General features: G+C 36.1%; 1 protein-coding gene across 1 annotated transcript in view; it reads right to left on the reverse strand.

Moving 5' to 3' along the window:
• VSIG8 (V-set and immunoglobulin domain containing 8) overlaps positions 1 to 16,070 on the reverse strand; it is a 44,846-nt gene extending 28,776 nt beyond the window's left edge. Inside the window, exon 1 of the mRNA XM_053704788.1 lies at positions 15,881 to 16,070. Coding sequence (XP_053560763.1) covers positions 15,881 to 15,929 — 49 coding nt within the window. The 5' untranslated portion in view covers positions 15,930 to 16,070. The remainder of the gene's footprint in view (positions 1 to 15,880) is intronic.
• Between the last annotated feature and the right edge of the window lie 7,522 nt (positions 16,071 to 23,592).

The raw sequence follows: 23,592 nt of genomic DNA on the forward strand, positions 1-23,592 counted from the left end.
CTATGGGATGGTTTCTGGAACATGACAATGACTTTTCTTTGCTGCAGTGGCCCACTCAGTCCCCGGATCTTAAACCTATTAAACAACTTTGGGATGAGCTGGAAAGGGCTATTCGCAGGCCTACACTTGAATCTCCAGGAGTTGCGTGGCACACTCATGTCTGCATTGTACACAATACCTCCACAATGTTTTCAGCATCTTGTTGAATCCATGCCTAGATGAATTCAGGCTGTTTTGAAGGCTAAAGGAGGCTCAACAAACTACTAGGTAGCTGTACCTAATAAAGTGGCCCCACAGTGTATATTATAGTGCAAAAACCGCATATTCTAAATAGTTACTGATTAGCACATGGAATAGTTGTTTGTGCACAATGGTTTCTTATAGTACAAGGAATAAATACACATACTGCATCATTTATTAGCAAGGATACATTATAAAAATGCTGTTCTTTTAAGAAAATATACATGTATGATAAGAACTAAGAATTCTAGGATTTCCAATGAATAGTTTCCATTGTTGTAAACTGTGTACATGGTGGTAACAAGCATCTCCATTAAAGTCTATGGAGATGTTTTATGTAGCCACAGTTCACACAGTTTACAGCAGCATTGGAAACTAGGCTCAAATCTTTCTCAATAAAAAGAAAGCAAAAAAAACAAATAGCTGGATTGGTAAAAATGTGCCAATAATGGGGCAGAATATTTTTTTAATTATACTGGACTCATTTATGTCAGTAGGTATTTAATAACTCAGTCTGGACATTGTCAATGGCAACACATGAAAGTGTAATCTTAACGCATTTACTTGAAAGTGTGTTTTTTAAAGGGACGGTAAACACCTTGAGATTTGTATATAACATGTTTAGTTATGTATAATTGAACAACTTTGCAATACACTTTCATTATTTATTTACCCCTTTTTCATGTAATTAAGTTCTGAAAATTTAGCATTTTTTTTTAAATCCCAGAACTTAAACTGCACCCTGATGACTTCTCAAGGTTAAAGGGGCAGTTTTCCCAAAAATGTTCTCCCCTTTAATTTCCTCCCAATGATCCATTTTACCTGCTGGAGTGTAATTAAATTGTTTACAAGTAGCTTTTTTAACCTTATTTCTAGGGATGCACCGAAATTTCAGCCGCAGAAAGTTTCGGCCGAAAATGGCATTTTTGGCTATTTCGTTTTTCGTTTTTTTTTGCCTGTTATTTTCGGTAAAATGATTGTGTAGCATGTTTCAAATTTGATGCTAGCCTAGAGCTGCTGTTTAAGTTTATTACTTGACTTACTGTTCTGCATATGAGTTTTCTAGGACTATACTTTTTTTGGATAATTGGTAAAAAAAAAACACCTGTTAAATCTGATTCTGTTACATAGAACTAAATGAAGAATAATACAGTATATTGATATTTATAATTGTTTTAAGTAGGGATGCACCAAAATTTTGGTTGCAGAAACATTTTGGCCGAAAATGGTATTTTTAGCCTGTTTTTTTTTTTTTTTTTCTTGGTAAAATTGTGTAGCATATTATTGTTTTAAGATATTTTTGTCCAATTTTAGTGTGTTACTTTCAAAAAAAAGTGTGGGCTTTTTTTTTATTGGCTCTAATTATGCAAAAAAAAAAAAACTAACAAAAAAAATTTGAAAATAATTTGAAAAAATACATTTTCGGTATCAGTTTCGGTTTTCGGCCAAGTGCATCCCGGATTTTCGGATTCGGTTTCGATCCAGAATTTTCATTTCGGTGCATCACTACTTATTTCGACATTTTTAAATAGCTGATTTAGCCTGTGGTATCCCCACCTATACTGAAAGTTTCTGGTCTTAAGTCTAGGCTAATGACAGTCTATGTAAACACAGCCCGGTGGGGTGTAGAAGATAACTAATAAAATAATAATTGTTCCCTCTAAGTATTGGGCTTTGGTTTACATTTAGATATAAGATCAGGAAGCAAGTGTGTGTACACAAAGGGGCCTATTTATTAATGTGCAAGCGGACATGATACAATGTAGCGTATCATGCCCGCTGCACATCCGCTGCTTCATAACTTCTGTCCATTCGGAGCTTGATAATTCGGCCCCAAAGAGATAACATAATGAGATCTAATTTTACCTGCAAGCTCAATCCATTTAGATAGGCTGTGATTTCAAAGTACAAAAACAGCAATTTCATGTATACAAATAAACCTGAAAAATAATTGGAGTAAAAAGGATGTTAATGTGTTTTAAAAAAACTTTAAGATTTGGCTGATATGTTGTTCTATATCAACATAACATAAATGTATTTTTAATGCAAGGTGTTTACTGTCCATTTAAAATAAGTTTTGGTGCAAGTACCCTGCTCCCCAGAGTGGGCATATTTGGTAGCTAGCCTTGGTGGGGAGAGGACATGACAAAGGTATAAGAAAGAATGCCCCAGGGCACTGTTTAACCAGTATTTAGGTCTGGTTTAATGTAGGAGTTGGATTTAGTGCTTTAAGGAGAGGAAGGGTGGATCCTCCGGTCTCTTTTTAATTCTGTTTTGCAACATGATCATTGCATGGAGTGGAATCAGTTTATTTTGAGTGAGTATATTGGTACTTATATACCTCAACATTTGATTTTTTGGTATCATGCGGGGGGAAGGGAAATAAGTCATCATGAGCCAATGAGTGGTGGTATTGCTTTCCATTATTAATCAATAGACCTTTTTATCATTTTGGTTAATTGTATTGTATCTATACAAATTAGGGACATTTCATTTTGATAATTTTGTTCTACATAACTGACATTGTAAACTTGTAGATGCTCAGCATTTCAGCTGATGACTATCATGTGTAGCTATATACATTCAAATGGTTCTTGGGTTTAAAATTCCAACTGAATGAAAATGTTCCAGTCACCAACATTATTATATACATTGTAAGGTTTTATCACAATTCATTTTACTATGACTCACCTCAGCTGAGTGCATTTTGCTACATGAATCAAGTTTGTAAATTGTTTCATTCTCTATAATGTGTACAGGACTAAAATACAATACCCCTTAGCTATATTTTTATTCAGTCCACAGCTACATTAATTAGCATATGTATTTGTTAAAAACCTGCCTGTGATTTCAAATATTCACAGCACAATAGTCACCTGATAGCATTTGTCTTTTTCTGTATAAATACTGTATATTATTATGTGCTAATCACACCCCAGATGATGGTAACACATTTATTGCAATTGCAGTGTTCAGTGCATTGTGTAGGACAGATACACACCATCATTTAGTGCTGCAAGCCGTCCTCCACAAAATTACTGTATACCCAGAGGGCCCCAATGAAAGGCAATGGTTTAGGTAATACAATGAAGACCCTCAAAACTTCTCCTTAGCTACCACCTCAAACCATCCAACCCCAAATTTTTCTTTCATGATTTAGAAAGAGCATGCAATTTTAAACAACTTTCCAATTTACTTTTATGATCTAATTTGCTTAATTATCTTAATATCCTGTTGAAAAGCATATCTAAATAGATTCAGTAGCTGCTCATTGGTGGCTGCACATAGATGCCTCGTGTGTTTGGCTCACCCATGTTCATTGCTATTTCTTCAACAAATGATATATAAAGAATTAAGCAAAGTGAATAATAGAAGTAAATTGGAATGTTGTTTAAAATTGTATTCTCTATCTGAATTATGAAAGAAAAATGTGGGGTTTCACGTCCCTTTATGCCCTGCTGTATATATTTTTATAACTTAGCTGAGAGTAATATACACAAAGCAGTGATTTGATTCCCTTGACTGCCAGTTGCACATACAGAGCAGTGATTTTTACCCCTGGTGACTTTTAATACACATAGCAATGATGTTATTCCATTTGTTACCGATAAGATTCAAGGTAGTATTTTTTAATGTGTTAGAGAAATCGAATAATTTTCACTAATTTTATTCATTCACTACAACTTGCATATAATTGTGTGTTTAACATTAAAAGGGTTAAACACACTGTTAAAGTTAGCTCCATAGCAGCAAAGCATACTGGGAGCTAGCTGGTTATTGGTGGCTATGCACATATGCCTCTTGTCATTTGTTCACCAGATGTGTTCAGCTAGGTCCCATTAATGAATTGATGTTCTGGAGCTGACATTAAAATGATATGAAAGCCAAAATTAAACTAGCATGATTCAGATAGAGATGTCATTTAAAGACATTTTTACTTCTAATTTCAAATGTACTTTGTTTTCTTGGTATCCTTTGTTGAAAAGAATATGTACATATTCTACACTACAGGGAGCTAGCTAGTGATTGGTAGCTACACATATTTAATCTCTTGTTATTGATTTACCAGATATGTTCAGCCATCTCCCAGTAGTGCATTGCTTTGCAGGGGTTAAACACATATATATGTAAGGAAGTGTCAAAATGTTTTATATCCATTTAACTATATAATTAACCCCCTCTGTTATATGAAAGCCACGGTGAAATAATAAAATGCTCTAACAAATGAGACTGAGAGATTTTTTTTCTTTTTGCTCTTTGCCCCTTTGAAAAAATGTCATTGTGTAAATATGTTTTATTTTGTCCATTTAATTGTTTTGCTTTTCTGTATTTTAAAATAATGTTTTTTGTACAACTAACAAATAACTGGTAGAATGACATGAGTGAGGATTATAGTTCAGTTACAATAAACATAATTTTTAATAAGAACATGATTGCCTATCGCACCAAGCAAAACAAACATAATGATTTGTTTGTAACCTCCCCGACTGTGTTATTTTAGGAAATTAAATATTCACTGACTGTTTACAGTGTGGCTTTTCAAACAGTAGTGAGTATGACTTACTTCATATGGCAGCTGAAATTCTATAAAACTACCCTCAGACTACAATGTGTGAACATACAAACAGGAATGTTGCACACCTGACACATGGGTCACTCACGTTTCAGCCTGACAGAACCAGTACATATTAATGTCCTGACCTCATACCCACACATCCTCCACTTCCTAGTGAAACTCAGAACAGAAGTTTCAGCCTGGAGGGTAGGAGGAACCTTTTAGAGCTATGACAAACATCTAAAATAGAATACCAGTTTTCTCGGGTGGTGACAAGCTTTGGTTGCTAAAGAAATCAACATAATGGATTCTGCAGATTTATTTCTGTTCACATCAGCAGAAATACTATTTACAATGTAATTATTATTAAAGTAGATATGACAGTTGAACATATGTTCCATGGGTGTGTATGTGTGCGTAATATGAAAAAGAATTGTGTAGCACATTTACACAACCAGATACGTCAAATGACTTCCCACAGAAATCATCAACACACACTGAGCTAAATAATATCAGTTTCTTTTGGTCTACAAGTTTTTCCAGTAAGGTTCACAGGGTCAGAGAAGTCCCTTTTTTTCAAGATGTCACTGAACAACCTGTAGCTCTGTAAATAGTTCTGAGTGCATGCATAGGAATAAGTAGATTTGTATATGAGTTTGTAAAGCCATGAGACAGGTTCCACCCTGTACAGAAATAATCATACAGGCTTATGGACTTGTATTCCAAAATCTTTCTTTCCCTTTTAGTGTTGTCATTTTCAAATCTTGAAAGTTCTAATTTGGTCTGTTAAACTCCGTTATTTTGTTGACAATTGTGAACCAGGAGAGGAGATTCATTCTCTTCCTGAGCTTTTGTCCTGTTTGTCAAATGTAATGTTCTTAGGGTTGCCAGGTGTCCAGTATTTAACAGTACAATCCAATATTTTAGCAGGCTGTCCAGTAAAATTCTCACAAAAATACTGGACACTGAGATCATGAGTATTAGCTAAATGTAAAAGCCTCTTATGCCTAAATGCATTAAAAAAATGGAGCAGAATGAAGCGAGGGACAGTCAAGGGGGGTCAAAGCACTTGTGTTTACATACAGTATCCCACAAAAGTGAGTACACCTCTCGCATTATATCTTTTCATGTGACAACACTAAAGAAATGACACTTTTCTACAGTGTAAAGTAGTGAGTGTACAGCCTGTATAACAGTTTAAATTTGCTGCCCTCTCAAAAAAACTCAACACACAGCCATTAATCTCTAAACCGTTGGCAACAAAAGTGAGTACACCCCTAAGTGGAAATGTCCAAATTGGGCCAATTTTGTGTGGCCACCATTATTTTCCAGCGCTGCCTTAACCCTCTTGGGCAGGGAGTTTACCAGAGCTTCACAGGTTGCCACTGGAGTCCTCTTCCACTCCTCCATGATGACATCACGGAGCTGGTGGATGTCAGAGACCTTGCACTCCCCCACCTTCCGTTTGAGGATGCCTGACAGATGCTCAATAGGGTTTAGGTCTGGAGACATGCTTGGCCAGTCCATCACCTTTACCCTTCAGCTTCTTTAGCAAGTGTATGTCACAGTACATGTTGGCATTCATGGTTCCCTCAATTAACTGTAGCTCCTCAGTGCCGGCAGCACTCATGCAGGCCCAGACCTTGACACTACCACCACCATGCTTGACTGTAGGCAAGACACACTTGTCTTTGTACTCCTCACCTGGTTGCCGCCACACACGATTGACACCATCTGAACCAAATAAGTTTATCTTGGTCTCATTGGACCACAGGACATGGTTCCAGTTATCCAAGTTCTTAGTCTGCTTGTCTTCAGCAAACTGTTTGCGGGCTTTCTTGTGCATCATCTTTAGAAGATGCCAATTTGGTGCAGTGTGCGGCATATTGTCTGAGCACTGACAGGCTGACCCCCCACCCCTTTAACCTCTGCAGCAATGCTGGCAGCACATTATACATCTATTTCCCAAAGACAACCTCTGGATATGACGCTGAGCACGTGCACTCAACTTCTTTGGTCGACCATGGTGAGGCCTGTTCTGAGTGGAACCTGTCCTGTGAAACCGCTGTATGGTCTTTCCCACCGTGCTGCAGCTCAGTTTCAGGGTCTTGCCAATCTTCTTATAGCCTAGGCCATCTCTATGTAGAGCAACTATTCTTTTTTTCAGATCCTCAGAGAGTTCTTTGCCATGTGGTGCCATGTTGAACTTCCAGTGACCAGTAAGAGCGATAACACCAAATTTAACACACCTGCTCCCCATTCACACCTGAGACCTTGTAACACTAATGAGTCATATGACACCGGGGAGGGAAAATGGCTAATTGGGCCCAATTTGGACATTTCCACTTAGGGGTGTACTCACTTTTGTTGCCAACGGTTTACACATTAATGGCTGTGTGTTGAGTTATTTTGAGTGGACAGCAAATTTACACTGTTATACAGGCTGTACAGTCACTACTTTACATTGTAGCAAAGTGTTGTCACATGAAAAGATATAATAAAATATTTACAAAAAATGTGAGGGGTGTACTCACTTTGGGGGGATACTATAAGTAACTGATACAAACAGAAGGAGAAGCAGTCTACAGGAATGAACAACAGCTCAGTGGCTTGTTGTATGGCCTGGTTACCTCCTGTGAGTACCTTCTTTTTGCCCAATTGTGCTTTTCACAGAGGAAAACTTTCCTGAAGTATATCAGTCTGATCCCGCTTAACAAGGTCAGTCCAGCCCCGAAATACCAGGTAATTCTCCTCTGAACAAGGGAAACAACAACCCCAAACAATTGTTTCAGCTCCTTTGGGCCTCATCAGTGAGGTGCAGCCATATTCCTCTGAGCACATTGCCCAAGGAGTCCATGTCTGGCAACCCCAGAAGATCGTTTTGGCCTCCAATGGGCCTCGTTAGTGAGGTGCAGCCATAGAACAAGACACTGAACTGTTGTTTGTTCCTGGCAGACTGCTTCTCTTTCTGTTTGTATTTGTATTATGAACCTGGGGAAAGTCTCCCTAAGGGTGATGGGGGAAACCAGACATGTACTTGCCCAATGTTCTCAGAGGAATATGGCTGCACCTCACTGATGAGGCCCAAAGGAGCCTGAAACAAATGTTTGGGGTTGCTGTTTCCCTTGTTCAGAGCAGAATTTCCTAGTGTTCCAGGGCTAGACTGACCTTGTTAGGTGGGATCAGACTGATACACTTCAGGAAATTCTCCTCTGTGAAAAGCACAATTGGACAAAAAGAAGCTACTCTCAGGTGGTAATCGGGCCATAGAACAAGCCACTGAGCTGTTGTTCATTCCTGGCAGACTGCTTCTCTTTCTGTTTGTATACATAACTAACAGCCAAAAAGCTTAACCATTTCCAACCTGGGTGCTAAGCTGGTTTTGATTTTTTTCCAGGAAAAAGGTTAGGCGATTACCTTTCCAATGGTAGGTCTTGAGGGTCTGTAGCTGATTAGATACCTGAGATACAGGCATCTAAGCAGCATGCTCCATCTCTCTATATTGTTCATTGTTAATTTTTAAAAAAGCGGTGTCGTGACGTCATCATGTCATTGCGCATGATGTCACCACAAGAAATGTGAAGCCCCGACGATGCCTCTCACTATTCAGGCCAGATTGCCGGGGTGGGAGTAGGTAGGAGCCCCCAGATTTCCATCAAGGTGGGTGAATGCTAGTGACGGCTCTGAGCCGTCATTAGCACCTGACTGAGAAAATTTGCAACAGCTCAGAGCCGTCGTTAGCACTCAAGGAGTTAAACAATTTATTTGTATGTTACAGGCAGCCAAGGGGTAAAAGGACCCCTCATATACATTGTCGGATCAAAAGTGGGGGCTAAGGCAGAGCTTTTGGAAGGGGCATTGTGTAACCTAACCTACCATTATGCCCAGTCACTGACAGATTGTCCAGTATTGTTGTGCAGTAAAGCTAGCAACATTTAATGAAGAGCAAGTAAAACAGCCCTGGATTTTATTTTTCTGTTCTCTGTTGAGTAGTGATATTGTCTGTGTTGTAAGCATTTGTTAGGTTTTACACTCTTTTTGTTTACCGTGAATGTGTTGTTGTTTTTTTAGGGGGATATGGCAGCTGGGTTTTGATGATCATTTCTTTAAAGGGACAGTCTACACCAGAATTTTTATTGTTTTAAAAGATAGATAATCCCTTTATTACCCATTTCCCAGTTTTGCATAACTAACACATTTATAATAATATACTTTTAACCTCTGTAATTGTCTTGTATCTAAGCCTCTGCAAACTGCCCCTTTTTTCAGTTCTTTTGACAGACTTGCAGTCTAGCCAATCAGTGCCTGCTCCCAAATAACTTCTCGTGCACAAGCACAGTGTTATCTATATTAAATACGTGAACTAACACCCTCTAGTGGTGAAAAACTTTTAAAATGCAATCTGAAAGAGGTGGGCTTCAAGGTCTAAGACATTAGCATATGAACCTCCTAGGTTAAGCTTTCAACTAAGAATACCAAGAGAACAAAGCAAAATTGGTGATAAAAGTAAATTGGAAAATTGTTTAAAATTACTTTCTCTATCTGAATCATGAAAGTTTATTTTGGCCTAGACTGTCCCTTTAAGATTTAAGAGTTGTTTGTATGAGAGGAGAGGTGGGTCTGGGAATGTGTGAAAGGGTTGTAAACCCAATGTTACTCTGAGAGTACTTTCAATGCAATAGGATAGGCACCCAGGTTATTCTAAGAGGACTGCCAGGGTTACGTGAACCCCGCCCACTCCGAGAGTGTAGTCCATTACCATGATTTGTATATACACACACAAATATATATATATATATATATATATATATATATACGTATATATAAAGCTTTACCCTGATAAGAACACTGTTGATAAGGCCACTGTTCACATAAGGAATATGTCTCTAATGACAGTCAAATACATTCTTCTGGATGTTACCTGAAGTACAAAGTGAAACTAGAAAGAGGTTGTACAGCCAGGAGCAGCACAAGGAATTCAATTAGTTTCTCTTAGCTACAGTTTTGTTTACTTTTTATTTTTACAGCCATTGCTTTTTTTTATTTATTATTATTTGATTTTTTTTAAAGCAGTAGGGCTGCATATAAACACAATGGGGAAACTAGCAAATAAAACTTATCAGCAGCTCTTATTATTAATTTAATATTACAAAAGCATTAAAGGGACATGAAACCCAAAATGATTCAGATAGATCATACATTTTTAAACAACTTTCCAATGTACTTCTATTATCAATTTCCCTTCATTCTCTTGGTATCCTTTATTGAACAAAGCAGCAATGAAAATAGGAATATGTATGCAGCCACCAATCAGCAGCTAGCTTTGTTTGCTTTTCAAGAAAGAACTACCAAGAGAACTAAGCAAATTAGAAAATATAACTAAATTGGAAAGTCATTTAAAAGTGTATGTTCTATCTGAATCATAAAAAAAAAGTGTTTTATGTCCCTTTAAACTGAAAATTAAACTGCCTTAAAAATATTTCATTAAAGGAATTTGAAACCCAAATGTTTTCTTGCCTGATTCAGAACCCTGGGTAGCACTTGCTGATTGGTGGCTACATTTAGCCACTAATCAGCAAGCGCTACTCAGGTGCAGAACCAAAAATAGGCCGGCTCCTAAGTTTATATTTCTGCTTTTCAAATAAAGATACCAAGAGAATGAGGAAAAATGAATAATAGGAGTAAATTAGAAAGTTGCTTAAAATTGTATGGTCTATCTGCATCATGAAAGAAAAATATTGGGTTTCATATCCCTTTAAATATGATAAACAAAACAATATCTGAAATATACAATGAAATTATTCGTTTTCAGCTGCTTTTACCTGTAATTTACATATATGTAAATTGTGTTTTTTCACTCAACACCCCCAGAAAGTCTAGCATTCATCTTGCAGATATAAGTATGATATAGCATTTGTTATCTTGCAACATGCCACAAATTGATTGCTTAAACTGAGATTCTGGAGCTCCTTAACATATGGCCTCTGATTGGCTACAGCAAAAGAAACCAAGTAACATATTCAAAATGGTTAAGGGGTATATACATAAACTGCTCTATTTTATATGCAGATATTTTACTGCAGTGCTTAACTGCTAATATACTGTACATACAATATATATATATAAGTAATAATTAAATGTGCCTGTAAGTACTTTTCTGTAATAAGTTTAGTGAGGACAGTAAGGTCCCCAGGGTTCCCCATCCCTCCACTAAATTATAAGACAATCTGAGCAGGGTAACTCTTTATTTCACAAGGTCAGTTGTTGTTTTACTAGATTGTAAGCTACTTGTAACAGTAAAGTATTCCTCATTGTGAAGGGTCAGTAGCAAGAAATTAGAGCAGGTCATAATAACACTTTTAAGGCATGCTGTACTTGCTAATAGGGTTTAACAGATAGGCAGACTTATAATTAGGCAGCATTACTTTAAAGATCATTCTAAGCACAAATAAAGCCATTATATTAATGGTGAAGATTATACCAGCACAGAACCTTACTTGTAACTTGCTGTCTCTTACAGATGATCTCTTTCATACATAATCCCACCACTAAATCACAATTGCTATTACACTACTAGACAGGACTTCTGACACCCTAATAAACCCAACTTCAAGTACAGAGAATTACTACAGACAAACTGTGAAGAGAGCTCTCATTATGCTACAAGTATGTAAGGAAGAGATTTCCTATTAGCCTACAGTAATGTAAAATCTATTATTTTCATTCAAATCCCGTCAGTCATTCCTGTATTGAGGAAAACAACACCATCAGGACAGGTTGATGAAACAGTTCCTGCCTTTTCCCATTCCACAATGTCACCACTAATATTGTGCCTTTTCCCAGACTCTTATATGGACATCAAACTCATTATTTTACCTATATATTGTAATTGTCATCAATTAAAGGGACATGAAACCCAATTTTCTTCTTTTATGATTCGGATACAGCGTACATTTTTAAGCAACTTTAAATTTACATTTATTATCAATTTTCCTTCATTCTTATAGTATCCTTTAATGAAGGTGCAGCAATGCACTACTGGGAGCTAGCTGAACACACCTGTAAGCCAATGACAAGAGTCATATATGTGCAGACACCAATCAGCAGCTAGCTCCCAGCTCCTGAGCCTACCTAGGTTTTCTTTTCAACAAAAGAACCAAGAGAATTAAGCAAATTAGATAATATAAGTAAATTGAAAAGTTGTTTAAAATTGCATGTTCTTTTTAAATAATGAAAGAAAAATTTGATTTTCATGTCCCTTTAAGCACTGCATTGTGAAAGATCTGCATACAAATAAATATTTAAAAAAACATTTAAACTCCTTTTGTTTGCAAACTTTGCATTGTTTTATAGTCTATTGATATGAGTACTGTAAACCTAAAGATTACTGTTGGTGCTTCTAAATACATTGAAAGTAGAATTGCATAATCCACAAATGAATAATAAAAGACAATACAAAAGCAATTATTTTAATTTCAAATAAGCAGTAGATTTTCTCCTGAAAAATGTCTGCTAGTTTAAATTTCCTTCCCTCTGTATCATGTGACAGCCATCAGCCAATCACATAATGCATATATGTATATACTATAAATTCTTAAACATGCTCAGTAGGAGCGGATGCAGCAGAAAGTGTGCAAATAAAAAGATTGTGCACATTTTGATAATGGAAGTAAATTGTAATTTTGTTTTCATGCTCTGTCTGAATCATGAAAGTTTAATTTTGTCTTTAATGTTCCTTTAACCCAGAGAAAAATAATCTGATGCGTTTTCCAGTAGATTAGCCTTTGTTATTTTTCAGATTATATTTGCGTACATCACCAGAATAGACCCTTTTAATAATAATAATAATAATAATAATAATAATAATAATGTATTACACTCCGCAGATTACATCCCACACACATTAGATCCTCTTGTCACTTGTCACCTTAAAATCAAACAAACAAGATCTTCTTTTCACCTTAAAATTAGGTTTGTTTGCTTTTTACCCCCTAGAATCACTTACCCCCACAAATAAGACCTTGTGTCACCTATAAACCTCCACAAGTCAGATAGTTTTGACACTAAGAATTCTCACACCCCTGTACCACACAAATCAGACATGTTTCCCTGGTCATAAATCTGCTATTATTATTAATACAAATTGTAATGATATATAATTATGTATAATAACAATTATAATAGCACTAATTTGGCTCTCACAATCAAGCATGCATGCGATGCCTAAATCTCACAAGTCAGATAATATCAGATGTGTTTATCCGGTCAGGGATTAACCACTTCTAGGCAATAATAACCCTTTCCAGGCAACCACATATAGCTTAGTAGTTAACCCTTTATTAACCCTTTTCACACACTGACATTTACAGCCATGAATAACCCTTTAATGTAGGTGTCGGCGATAGCGGGGCGGCAGATTAGGGGTTAATAAGTGTAAGATTAGGGGTGTTTAGACTCAGGGTTCATGTTAGTTTGTTAGGTGTAGACTTAGAAAGTATTTTTCCATAGGAAATAATGGGGCTGCGTTAGAAGCTGAACGCTGCTTTTTTGCTGGTGTTAGGTTTTTTCTCAGCCAGCTCAGCCCCATTGTTTCCTATGGGGAAATCGTGCACGAGCACGTTTTTCCAGCATACCGCTACCGTAAGCAACGCTGGTATTGAGGGTTGAAGTGGAGCTAAATTTGGCTCAATGCTCACTTTTCTGAGGCTAACGCAGCCATTCAGACAACTCGTAATACCAGTGTATGGAAAAAAAAGGCTTGTTAGACCCGCAAGTTTTTACCGACAAAACTCCAAATCTAGGCGAAAGGAAACAAATAAATACTGAGGATTTTCGTCAGTATTTTCTTGTTCTCTTAAATTTTCTGTGGTGCATTCATTTGGAAAAGACAATGAGTATCCGAATTTTGTCACAAATGTGCATTCATGACGAAACAAATGCACATCTCTAGTAATTACAAGATACATCTGTTGTCTTGTTATAGAATAACAGCAGCCAAGCAAATTCATTTGTGCCACATTTATTATTCACCAGTCGATCTCCACTCACCATTTGCCTTATTTGTTTTAGCCAATCTGGATTTGAGTTTACAGACAACAATTGTTCATTGGTATCAGTGGAGAAATGAAGACCTAAGAAGATTTCTGCACGTTTATGTAATTGCGCCAGTCTGAGGGTTTGTTACAGTGCATATCAGTGAGCCCACGCACACATCATTTGATGTCAGGATGCATCATCATTGTGACAGAGGTTATTATTATTATTGATATTATTTTTTTATAAAGAGCCAACATATTACGCAGCGCTGAAACATTAAAGGGATAGAAAGGTCAAAAATTAAATGTGCGTGGGTGCATTTCAATTTCACATATAAGCATTTTTGCATCATATTTCCAATAGCAAAAATGCTTCTAGTAAAAATTATTACTGTTTTTTTTGCAGCATACGCACATATCCTGTGAAGGTCCGTGAACCAATATTCAAACATCACACCTGCTCAGAGAGCTAGCAGTGGTGTGTATTGCTTCTGAATATGTCATTTGGGTCATGCAAGCCATTGCTGACTCTCTGGAAAGGTGTAGTGTCTGAATACTGGTGCACAGGCCCTCAAAGGATATGTACATATGCTGCAGAAAAACGGTAGTAACTTATACTAGAAAAAGTTTTGCTAAAGGAAGTATTTTGATTGAAGTGCATCCATGCAAATGTTTGTCCTTTCTATCCCTTTAAGTATACAGTTATGGAGTACAATAATAGACAACATTTACAGAAATCATAAGTATATAGTTATGGAGGACACTAATAGAAGACATTTACATAAATCACAATGGGGTCAAGTCCCAGCACAGCCAGCATCAGTCCCCAAAACCTCAAGGTGTTTACTGTCCCTTTAATAGTTGTATTGAGCTCAGTTGTAGCATAATAACCTCATGCCATTTAAACATTTGCCACGTATAATAGTTTGTCAACATAGAAATGGGCCTAACATGTCTACATAAAATATCTGGCACTTAATCACATCCAGCATTATACATGTCTGTCATAAATCAAACAATTTGGCTTTTCACAGATCAGATATCTATAACCACTAAGAAATCAGGCACATATGTATCACAAATATTATTGGTTTGAATTCCACAAAACAATCGGGCTTGATTCCCCTAAATATAGTTTTAGGATAAATGTTTATGAAATCACTAAATGGTATAGCTAACTGAAACAACCTGTTTTTTTCCAGAACAGTTTCAGTAGTTTATTTTATTTCTATTCAGATAGAGATTCAGCATCTTATTCTAGTAATCTGTTGGCCAATACAATAATGTGATAGCTAAGGCACCCAGCACCCTGAAGCTTATTCTATGGTGATAGAACAATGCATTAGTCTTTGTGGAATTGTGTATCTAGTAGTGTGCTGGGTTCTAGTAAATAGGGAAAATGAAAATTGTTTTATAGCATCACTTTAATGAGGATGATACCTTTGTTACCTTAATAACAGGATTAGAGAAATCCAAGGCACTAAGGAGCCATATAATTATTAGGTCTCTGGCTCCTACTTTGTTTAGATTTTACATATGTCTATATAACAAAAAAAATCTGGCTTTTAAATGTCTAATTGGCTCCTCAGTTTTCTAGCTGTCTCCTAAATTTAAATCTCAGAACCCCCTTTTTATATACAGCTACCAGTGTAAAAAAGAAAGGCATAAATATCTATAATCTATTGCACTGGCTATAAATGCAACACATTCTGTCACAAAGATTAAAGTCCGTTTACTTAGTAATCTATTGTTTACATACAAATTCATTGTCATACAAATTCATTTCTAAAGCAGACGTCTGTTGATATATTTAGCTTAAAGTGTCCAATTTCTTCTACCAAAACTATGTTTATTTTGTTGCTGTACTTATATTTATGCTTGAAATAATAGACCTGGTTTTGGAATGAAGCTGCAATTAACCCTTTAAGGACACAGCTTTCAGTTTGCTCAATTGTTTTATGACGAAAAAAAATCTGTCATATGTCCTTAAGAGGTTAATATACACAGTACCTAAGCCTTTGTTTACTCCAGATCTATGGCAAACACTAACCTGGCATTAGGCATAGCACAAGCAGGACAGCCAGCGACTGCTCTCCCATGTTGACAATCCTGTCTCTGGGTAGCACCTATTTCCCTTAGGCAGCCGAGCCTGATGAGGTCCCAGCTCGTAATGTCGCAATGAAGCTATCTCTGTGTGTACAGAACAGGTGAACAGGCGGAACTTGCCTGACAAGTCCCTGTTTTTAGCAGATCAGGACACACCTGTATGTTCAACATGAGAGTGAGAGAGATACCTATGTGGGAATGGAAGATATTTATTCCGGTGACACCCACATTTAAAAATTATATTTAAAGGGACAGTCAAGTCTAAAATAAACTTTCATGATTCAAATAGGGCATGTCATTTTAAACAACTTTCCAATTTACTTTTATCACCCATTTTGCTTTGTCTCTTGGTATTCTTAGATGAAATCTAAACCTAGGTAATTTCTAAGACTTTGAAGGCGCCTTTCATCTAAATGTATTTTGAAAGTTATTCACCACTAGAGGGCGTAAGTTCATGTGTTTCATATAAATAACATTGAGCTCACGAATGTGAAGTTACCTTGGAGTCAGTACTGATTGGTTAAAATGCAAGTCTGTCAAAAGAAACAAGGGGCCAATTTGCAGAGGCAGGTTTGACTAGCAGATTAGGACTTGAAATTTTGAGCTCTGTATATATACAGAGTATATATATATATATATATATATATATACATATATGTATTGATACGGATAATATATATATATATATATATATATATATATATAAATACTGAAATAATATCCAACATAGAAATCAAAGGAAATTTAGGTAACCATAAGATGGTCACATTTGAAATCACTTTCCACTATCAGTGTTACGAGGGCTCAAGCAACACTTTTAACTTTAAAAAAAAAAAAAATCTATAATTTTAAGGAACTCATTAAATAGCATAAATTGGCACAACGTTTTCTTAGATAAAGTCACATAGGATACATTTTGACAGTTTTTCATGACTACACAGCACCAGTTCATGTGTGCCATACAGATAACATTGGGCTCGCTCTTGTGAAGTTACCTAGGAGACAGCACTGATTTGCTAAAATGCAACTCTGTGAAAAGAACTGAAATAAGGGGGCTGTCTGCAGAGGCTTAGATACAAGGTAATCACAGAAGTAAAAAGTATATTAATATAATCATATAAATTAAGGTGAATCTGTTGATGTGATATAATTGAATTTGCAAAAGTTTTTGATACAGTAGCACATAAGAGATTATTGTACAGATTGTATCTGAAAATGTTAATTTATAGATTAATAACTGTATAAAAGACAGGAAGCAACAAATTGAAGCAAACGGATTAAACTCAGATTAAATAAAAGTAATTAGTGGGGTCCCACAAGGATCAGTTGGGACCTCATTTATAATATTTTTTATTAATGACTTTGAGGTATGATTAAATAGCAACATCGCAATTGTTGCAGATGATACAGAGGGGGGTAGTTATCAACGTGTCAACTTTCCTGCCTTCGCCGGCCCAATACGCCCACCTAAGCTCGCCTCACATCGTCGCCGCGAACCTGAAAAAATTCGCCTAAGTTATCAAGTAAAGCTGTCAAAAAGCCGCGGGGCGATGAGCAGCGGACTGTGAGAGTTATCACTCATCTTTTGCAGGCAAAAGAGCTGAATTCTTTGGGGCATGCCCCCACAAAAGGCCCTTTTAAGGGCTGGTAAGGTAAAAGAGCTTTGAACTTTTTTAATGTAGAATAGGGTAGGGCATTTTTTTTATTTTGGGGGGGTTTGTTATTTTATTAGGGGGCTTAGATTAGGTGTAAGTAGCTTAAAATTGTTGTAATATTTTTTTAAATGTTTGTAACTTATTTTTTTTATTTTTTGGAACTTAGCTTTTTTTATTTTTTGTACTTTAGTTAGTTTATGTAATTGTATTTAATTGTAGGTATTTGTAGTTAATTAATTTAATTAATTTAATGATAGTGTAGTGTTAGGTTTAATTGTAACTTAGGTTAGGATTTATTTTACAGGTAATTTTGTATTTCTTTTAGCTAGGCAGTTATTAAATAGTTAATAACTATTTAATAACTATTCTAACTAGCTAAAATAAATACAAAGTTACCTGTAAAATAAATATAAATCCTAAAATAGCTACAATGTAATTATTAATTATATTGTAGCTATCTTAGGGTTTATTTTACAGGTAAGTATTTAGTTTTAAATAGGAATAATTTATTAAAGTATAATGTAGTGCTAGGTGTAATTGTAACTTAGGTTAGTTTTTATTTTACAGGTACATTTCTCTTTATTTCAGCTAGGTAAGCTATTAAATAGTTAATAACTATTTAATAGCTATTGTACCTAGTTAAAATAAATTGAAAGTTACCTGTAAAATAAAAATAAATCCTAAGATAGCTACAATATAATTATTATTTATATTGTAGCTATATTAGGGTTTATTTTATAGGTAAGTATTTAGTTTTAAATAGGATTAACTTAGTTAATAATAGAAATATTATTTAGATTTATTTAATTAATATTTAAGTTAGGGGGGTGTTAGGGTTAGTGTTAGACTTAGGTTTAGGGGTTAATAATTTTATTACAGTGGGGCGGTGTAGTGGGGTGCAGGATAGGGGTTAATAAATTTATTATAGGTGGCGACGGTGTAGGGGGGGCAGGATAGGGGTTAATAAATGTAATATAGGTTGCGGCGGGTTCAGGGAGCGGCGGTTTATGGGTTAAACTATTTATTTATTTGCGGCGAGGTGCGGGATCAGCAGGATAGGGGTTAATAACTTTATTATAGTGGGCGGGGGGGCAGGATAGGGATTACTAGGTATAATGTAGGTGGCAGCGGTGTCCGGGAGTGGCGGTTTAGGGGTTAATACATTTATAAGACTTGTGGCGGGGTCTAGGAGCGGCGGATTAGGGGTTAATACATTTATCAGAGTTGTGGCAGGGGTTAGTAACTTTATTTAGTTGCGGGGGCTCCGGGGACGCCGGTATAGGGGGTAGAACAGTGTAGTTTAGTGTGAGTGCTTAGTGACAGGGGTATCAATAAAGCTGTCAAACAGCCGAAGAGCTGTTCCGATCAGCCAATAGAATGCGAGCTCAATCTGATTGGCTGACTGGATAAGCCAATCGGATTGAACTTGAATCTGATTGGCTGATTCAGTCAGCCAATCAGATTTTTCCTACCTTAATTCCGATTGGCTGATAGAATCCTATCAGCCAATCGGAATTGAAGGGACGCCATCTTGGATGACGTCCCTTAAAGGAGCCTTCATTCGTCGGTAGTCCGTCGGTAAAGAAGGATGTTCCGCGTCGGCGGGATGAAGATTCAAGACCCAGCTTGGAAGATGACATCGCCCGGATAGAAGACTTCTTCAGCGCCTCTTGGAAGATGACATCGCCCGGATGGAAGACTTTTTCAGCACCGCTTGGAGGATCACTTCATCGGATGGAAGATTTCTTCAGCGCCGCTTGGAGGATCACTTCTGCCGGTCCGGGTCTCCTCTTCAGTTCCATCGGTGGCTCGGCTGAGTGAAGACGACTAAAGGTAGGATGATCTTCAGGGGATTAGTGTTAGGTTATTTTAAGGGGGGTTTGGGTTAGATTAGGGGTATGTGTGTGGTGGGTTTTAATGTTGGGGGGGTTGTATTTTTCTTTTACAGGCAAAAGAGCTGAATTCTTTGGGGCATGCCCCACAAATGGCCCTTTTAAGGGCTGGTAAGGTAAAAGAGCTTTGAACTTTTTTAATTTAGAATAGGGTAGGGCATTTTTTTTATTTTGGGGGGGGTTGTTATTTTATTAGGGGGCTTAGATTAGGTGTAAGTAGCTTAAAATTGTTGTAATATTTTTAAAATGTTTTCTAACCTATTTTTTTTATTTTTTGTAACTTAGCTTTTTTTATTTTTTGTACTTTAGTTAGTTTATGTAATTGTATTTAATTGTAGTTATTTGTAGGTAATTTATTTAATGATAGTGTAGTGTTAGGTTTAATTGTAACTTAGGTTAGGATTTATTTTACAGGTGATTTTGTATTTCTTTTAGCTAGGTAGTTATTAAATAGTTAATAACTATTTAATAACTATTCTAACTAGCTAAAATAAATACAAAGTTACCTGTAAAATAAATATAAATCATAAGATAGCTACAATATAATTATAATTTATATTGTAGCTATCTTAGGGTTTATTTTACAGGTAAGTATTTAGTTTTAAATAGGAATAATTTATTAAAGTATAGTGTAGTGTTAGGTGTAATTGTAACTTAGGTTAGTTTTTAGTTTACAGGTAAATTTCTCTTTATTTTAGCTAGGTAAGCTATTAAATAGTTAATAACTATTTAATAGCTATTGTACCTAGTTAAAATAAATTGAAAGTTACCTGTAAAATAAAAATAAATCCTAAGATAGCTACAATATAATTATTATTTATATTGTAGCTATATTAGGGTTTATTTTAAAGGTAAGTATTTAGTTTTAAATAGGATTCATTTAGTTAATAATAGAAATATTATTTAGATTTATTTAATTAATATTTAAGTTAGGGGGGTGCTAGGGTTAGTGTTAGACTTAGGTTTAGGGGTTAATAATTTTATTACAGTGGCGGCGGTGTAGTGGGGGGCAGGATAGGGGTTAATAAATTTATTATAGGTGGCGACGGTGTAGGGGGGGCAGATTAGGGGTTAATAAATTTAATATAGGTTGCGGCAGGGTCAGGGAGCGGCGGTTTAGGGGTTAAACTATTTATTTATTTGCGGCGAGGTGCGGGATCGGCAGGATAGGGGTTAATAACTTTATTATAGAGGGCGGCGGTATAGGGGGGGCAGGATAAGGGGTTACTAGGTATAATGTAGGTGGCGGTGGGCTCCGGGAGCGGCGGTTTAGGGGTTAATATGTATAGATTAGCTTGCGGTGGGCTCCGTGAGCGGCGGTTTAGGGGTTAATCATTTTATTTAGTTGCGGCGGTGTAGGGGGGGGACAGATTAGAGGTGTTTAGACTTGGGGTACATGTTAGGGTGCAAAAAAGAGAGAGAAGTTTGACAGTACCCAGCACTCACAAAACACTATATAGTAACAGTATGCATTGAAAACCAGATTGTGTCCAGAACTGGTTATTAAAACGTAACTTTTCCTAATGATAGAATAAAATAAAAAAGGTTGGTAAATAGTACCAAATGTATAACATAAATATGTGAGACATACATTTAAAACTTAGATTAAGAAACAGATCAGGACTGTGTGTTTGAGACTTCAAAAACAGAATTACTTCCCTGGGTAATAGTTCAAACACAATTACTTTGTATTCAACGACAGATTTTACTTACAGACACAGGGGACCGCTATGGGTTCTTGCTGTGCCCCCACATATGCGAACATCTATTTGGGGTGGTGGGAGCGTGAAATAGTCTTTGGAGAGGATATGTCACAGTACACACAGTACATAAGCATGTGGAGTCGCTATATAGATGATTTGTTTATCATCTGGACAGGCAGCATAAATAAATTCAAAGAATTCATATCAATTTTAAATACTAATGATCTAAATTTAAGATTGACCTATAATACAAGTGAGTCTGAAGTTGAATTCTTGGATGTCATGATCTATAAAGATGAGAGAAATATGCTGAAAACTGATCTTTTTAGAAAAAAGACAGCAACAAATTCTTTGCTACAATATGACAGCTGTCATACTACACAAACTAAAAGAGCAATTCCTACTGGGGAATGCCTCAGAATCAGGAGGAATTGTACAGATGATGTTGTTTTCATGAAAAGAGCGAAAGAGCTCAAATTGCGTCTGAAGGAGAGAGGTTACACAAGAAAAATTATAAGATTGGCATTCCAACGTGCCAAAAGAACCTCAAGAGACTCCTTACTCATACCTAAAAAGAAAAACACAAAACTTGATGATACTGTAAGATTTGTTACAACCTACAACTCAGAACATCAGCACATTCATGAGATACTTAATAAACATGTTAACATCTTGAAATCAGATCCAGTTTTGGCTAATTCTATAGGCCAAAGAATTAACACCAGCTGGCGCAGAGCACCAACAATAGGGAACAAACTGGTACAGAGTCATTTTATTAGGAAAAAACCAAGTACCAAAAGATTATGTGGAACTTATGCTTGTGGCTCATGTAGCTTCTGCGAATATATACATGATGAAAGAGAATTTTCTACACGTGCTGGAACCAAACGGATGCTTGGTTTCGCTAATTGTAGGACCAAAAATGTGGTCTACTGTTTACTGTGTGAATGTTGTTTGAGATATGTGGGTATTACGACCAGAGAACTACGCACCAGAATAGGTGAACATATCAATAGCATTAAAAATTGCATTACTGATATAGGTAAAAATAAAACACTTACTCCGGTAGCAAGACATTACTTAAAGAAACATGGTCCTAGACCACGACTAAAAGTCTCTGTATTACAGGTTATAAAACCAGGCATAAGAGGAGGAGATATAGAACAAATACTGCTGCAATCTGAATGCAGCTGGATTTTTTGGCTTAATACCCTTATACCCAATCGGATTAACGAACAGGATGGATTTGCGGCATTCCTGTAAATGAACAATAGGTGACTTTTTATGTGCATATAGATCAATAATCCATGACAGAAGGAACAGTAACACTATTGTAATAACCCATATAGGGATAAACTACCATACTGGCACGAATGATAGTCCTATACTTGTAGCAGATGACGTTTGGGAAATTACAGTACAAAATAAATTATAACTATAACCACTGTAATAAGAGATACACTTTAGCATATTTCATCTTATGGTTGCATAACAATACTCTTTGCTTTTATAAATAAGAATAGTGTGTTCAATTTAAGTCAATTGGTGGATTAGTGTTGACATTATTCTCTTATTATCGTTTGTTGAAAAACGCAATTAAATTTGGTTAATCCACTAATGGGCAGGATTTGCACTATAGTGATAATATTGGCTGAAACATTGCAAACAATGTCCCCCCTTTTTTGGTTTGCTATTTGAAATGTGATACGCATTACGTGAAATTATTCATAAATCTTACATACAGATTTTTGATATCAAGCTATTTTATGCACTTAATCTACTAGGGACACACAATAAGATTTCGTTTCAATAGAGTCAATACAGTATACTTATTCGTGTTAACATTACTCTTTGCTCTGACAGATATGAAGAGTGTGTCTGATTTAAGTCAATTTGTGAATGAGTTTTGACATCATTCTCTTGTGATCGTTTTTTGAAAAACGCAATCAAATTTTCTATCAACATACATGGAGAGGATTTATGCATCAATTGAGGATTTTCCTATGTGTGACATAGGAAGGATGAATCTCATTATATGTGTGTTGAAAGGTGTGAATGAAAATCTGTTATTGGTAATAAACGCAGATTTTTGTATTGTAAGACACTTTCGAATCCAATTGGTGGATAGAATTAATCTTTGACCAGGTGGGAGTGACAATTCTGAGTAAGCTAGACCTGCATGATTGAAAATTACAATCGAGTTTAGTAAATCATGTTGGGATGGAACGGTTGCTGTCATCTTTTAATGCTCCTGACACCTATTCTTGATTTTGAAACAATGTAGCAAATATCTAATACCTTATATCACAAAATTGTTTCAACATGTTACTATCCTGACACCTGCTTGATACGATCATGTGATGAATCTTTAACCAATTACATTAAGCCTCTTGTGATAGGCTGCAT

This window comes from Bombina bombina, chromosome 1 (genome assembly GCF_027579735.1).
Source record: "Bombina bombina isolate aBomBom1 chromosome 1, aBomBom1.pri, whole genome shotgun sequence".
NCBI lineage: Eukaryota > Metazoa > Chordata > Amphibia > Anura > Bombinatoridae > Bombina > Bombina bombina.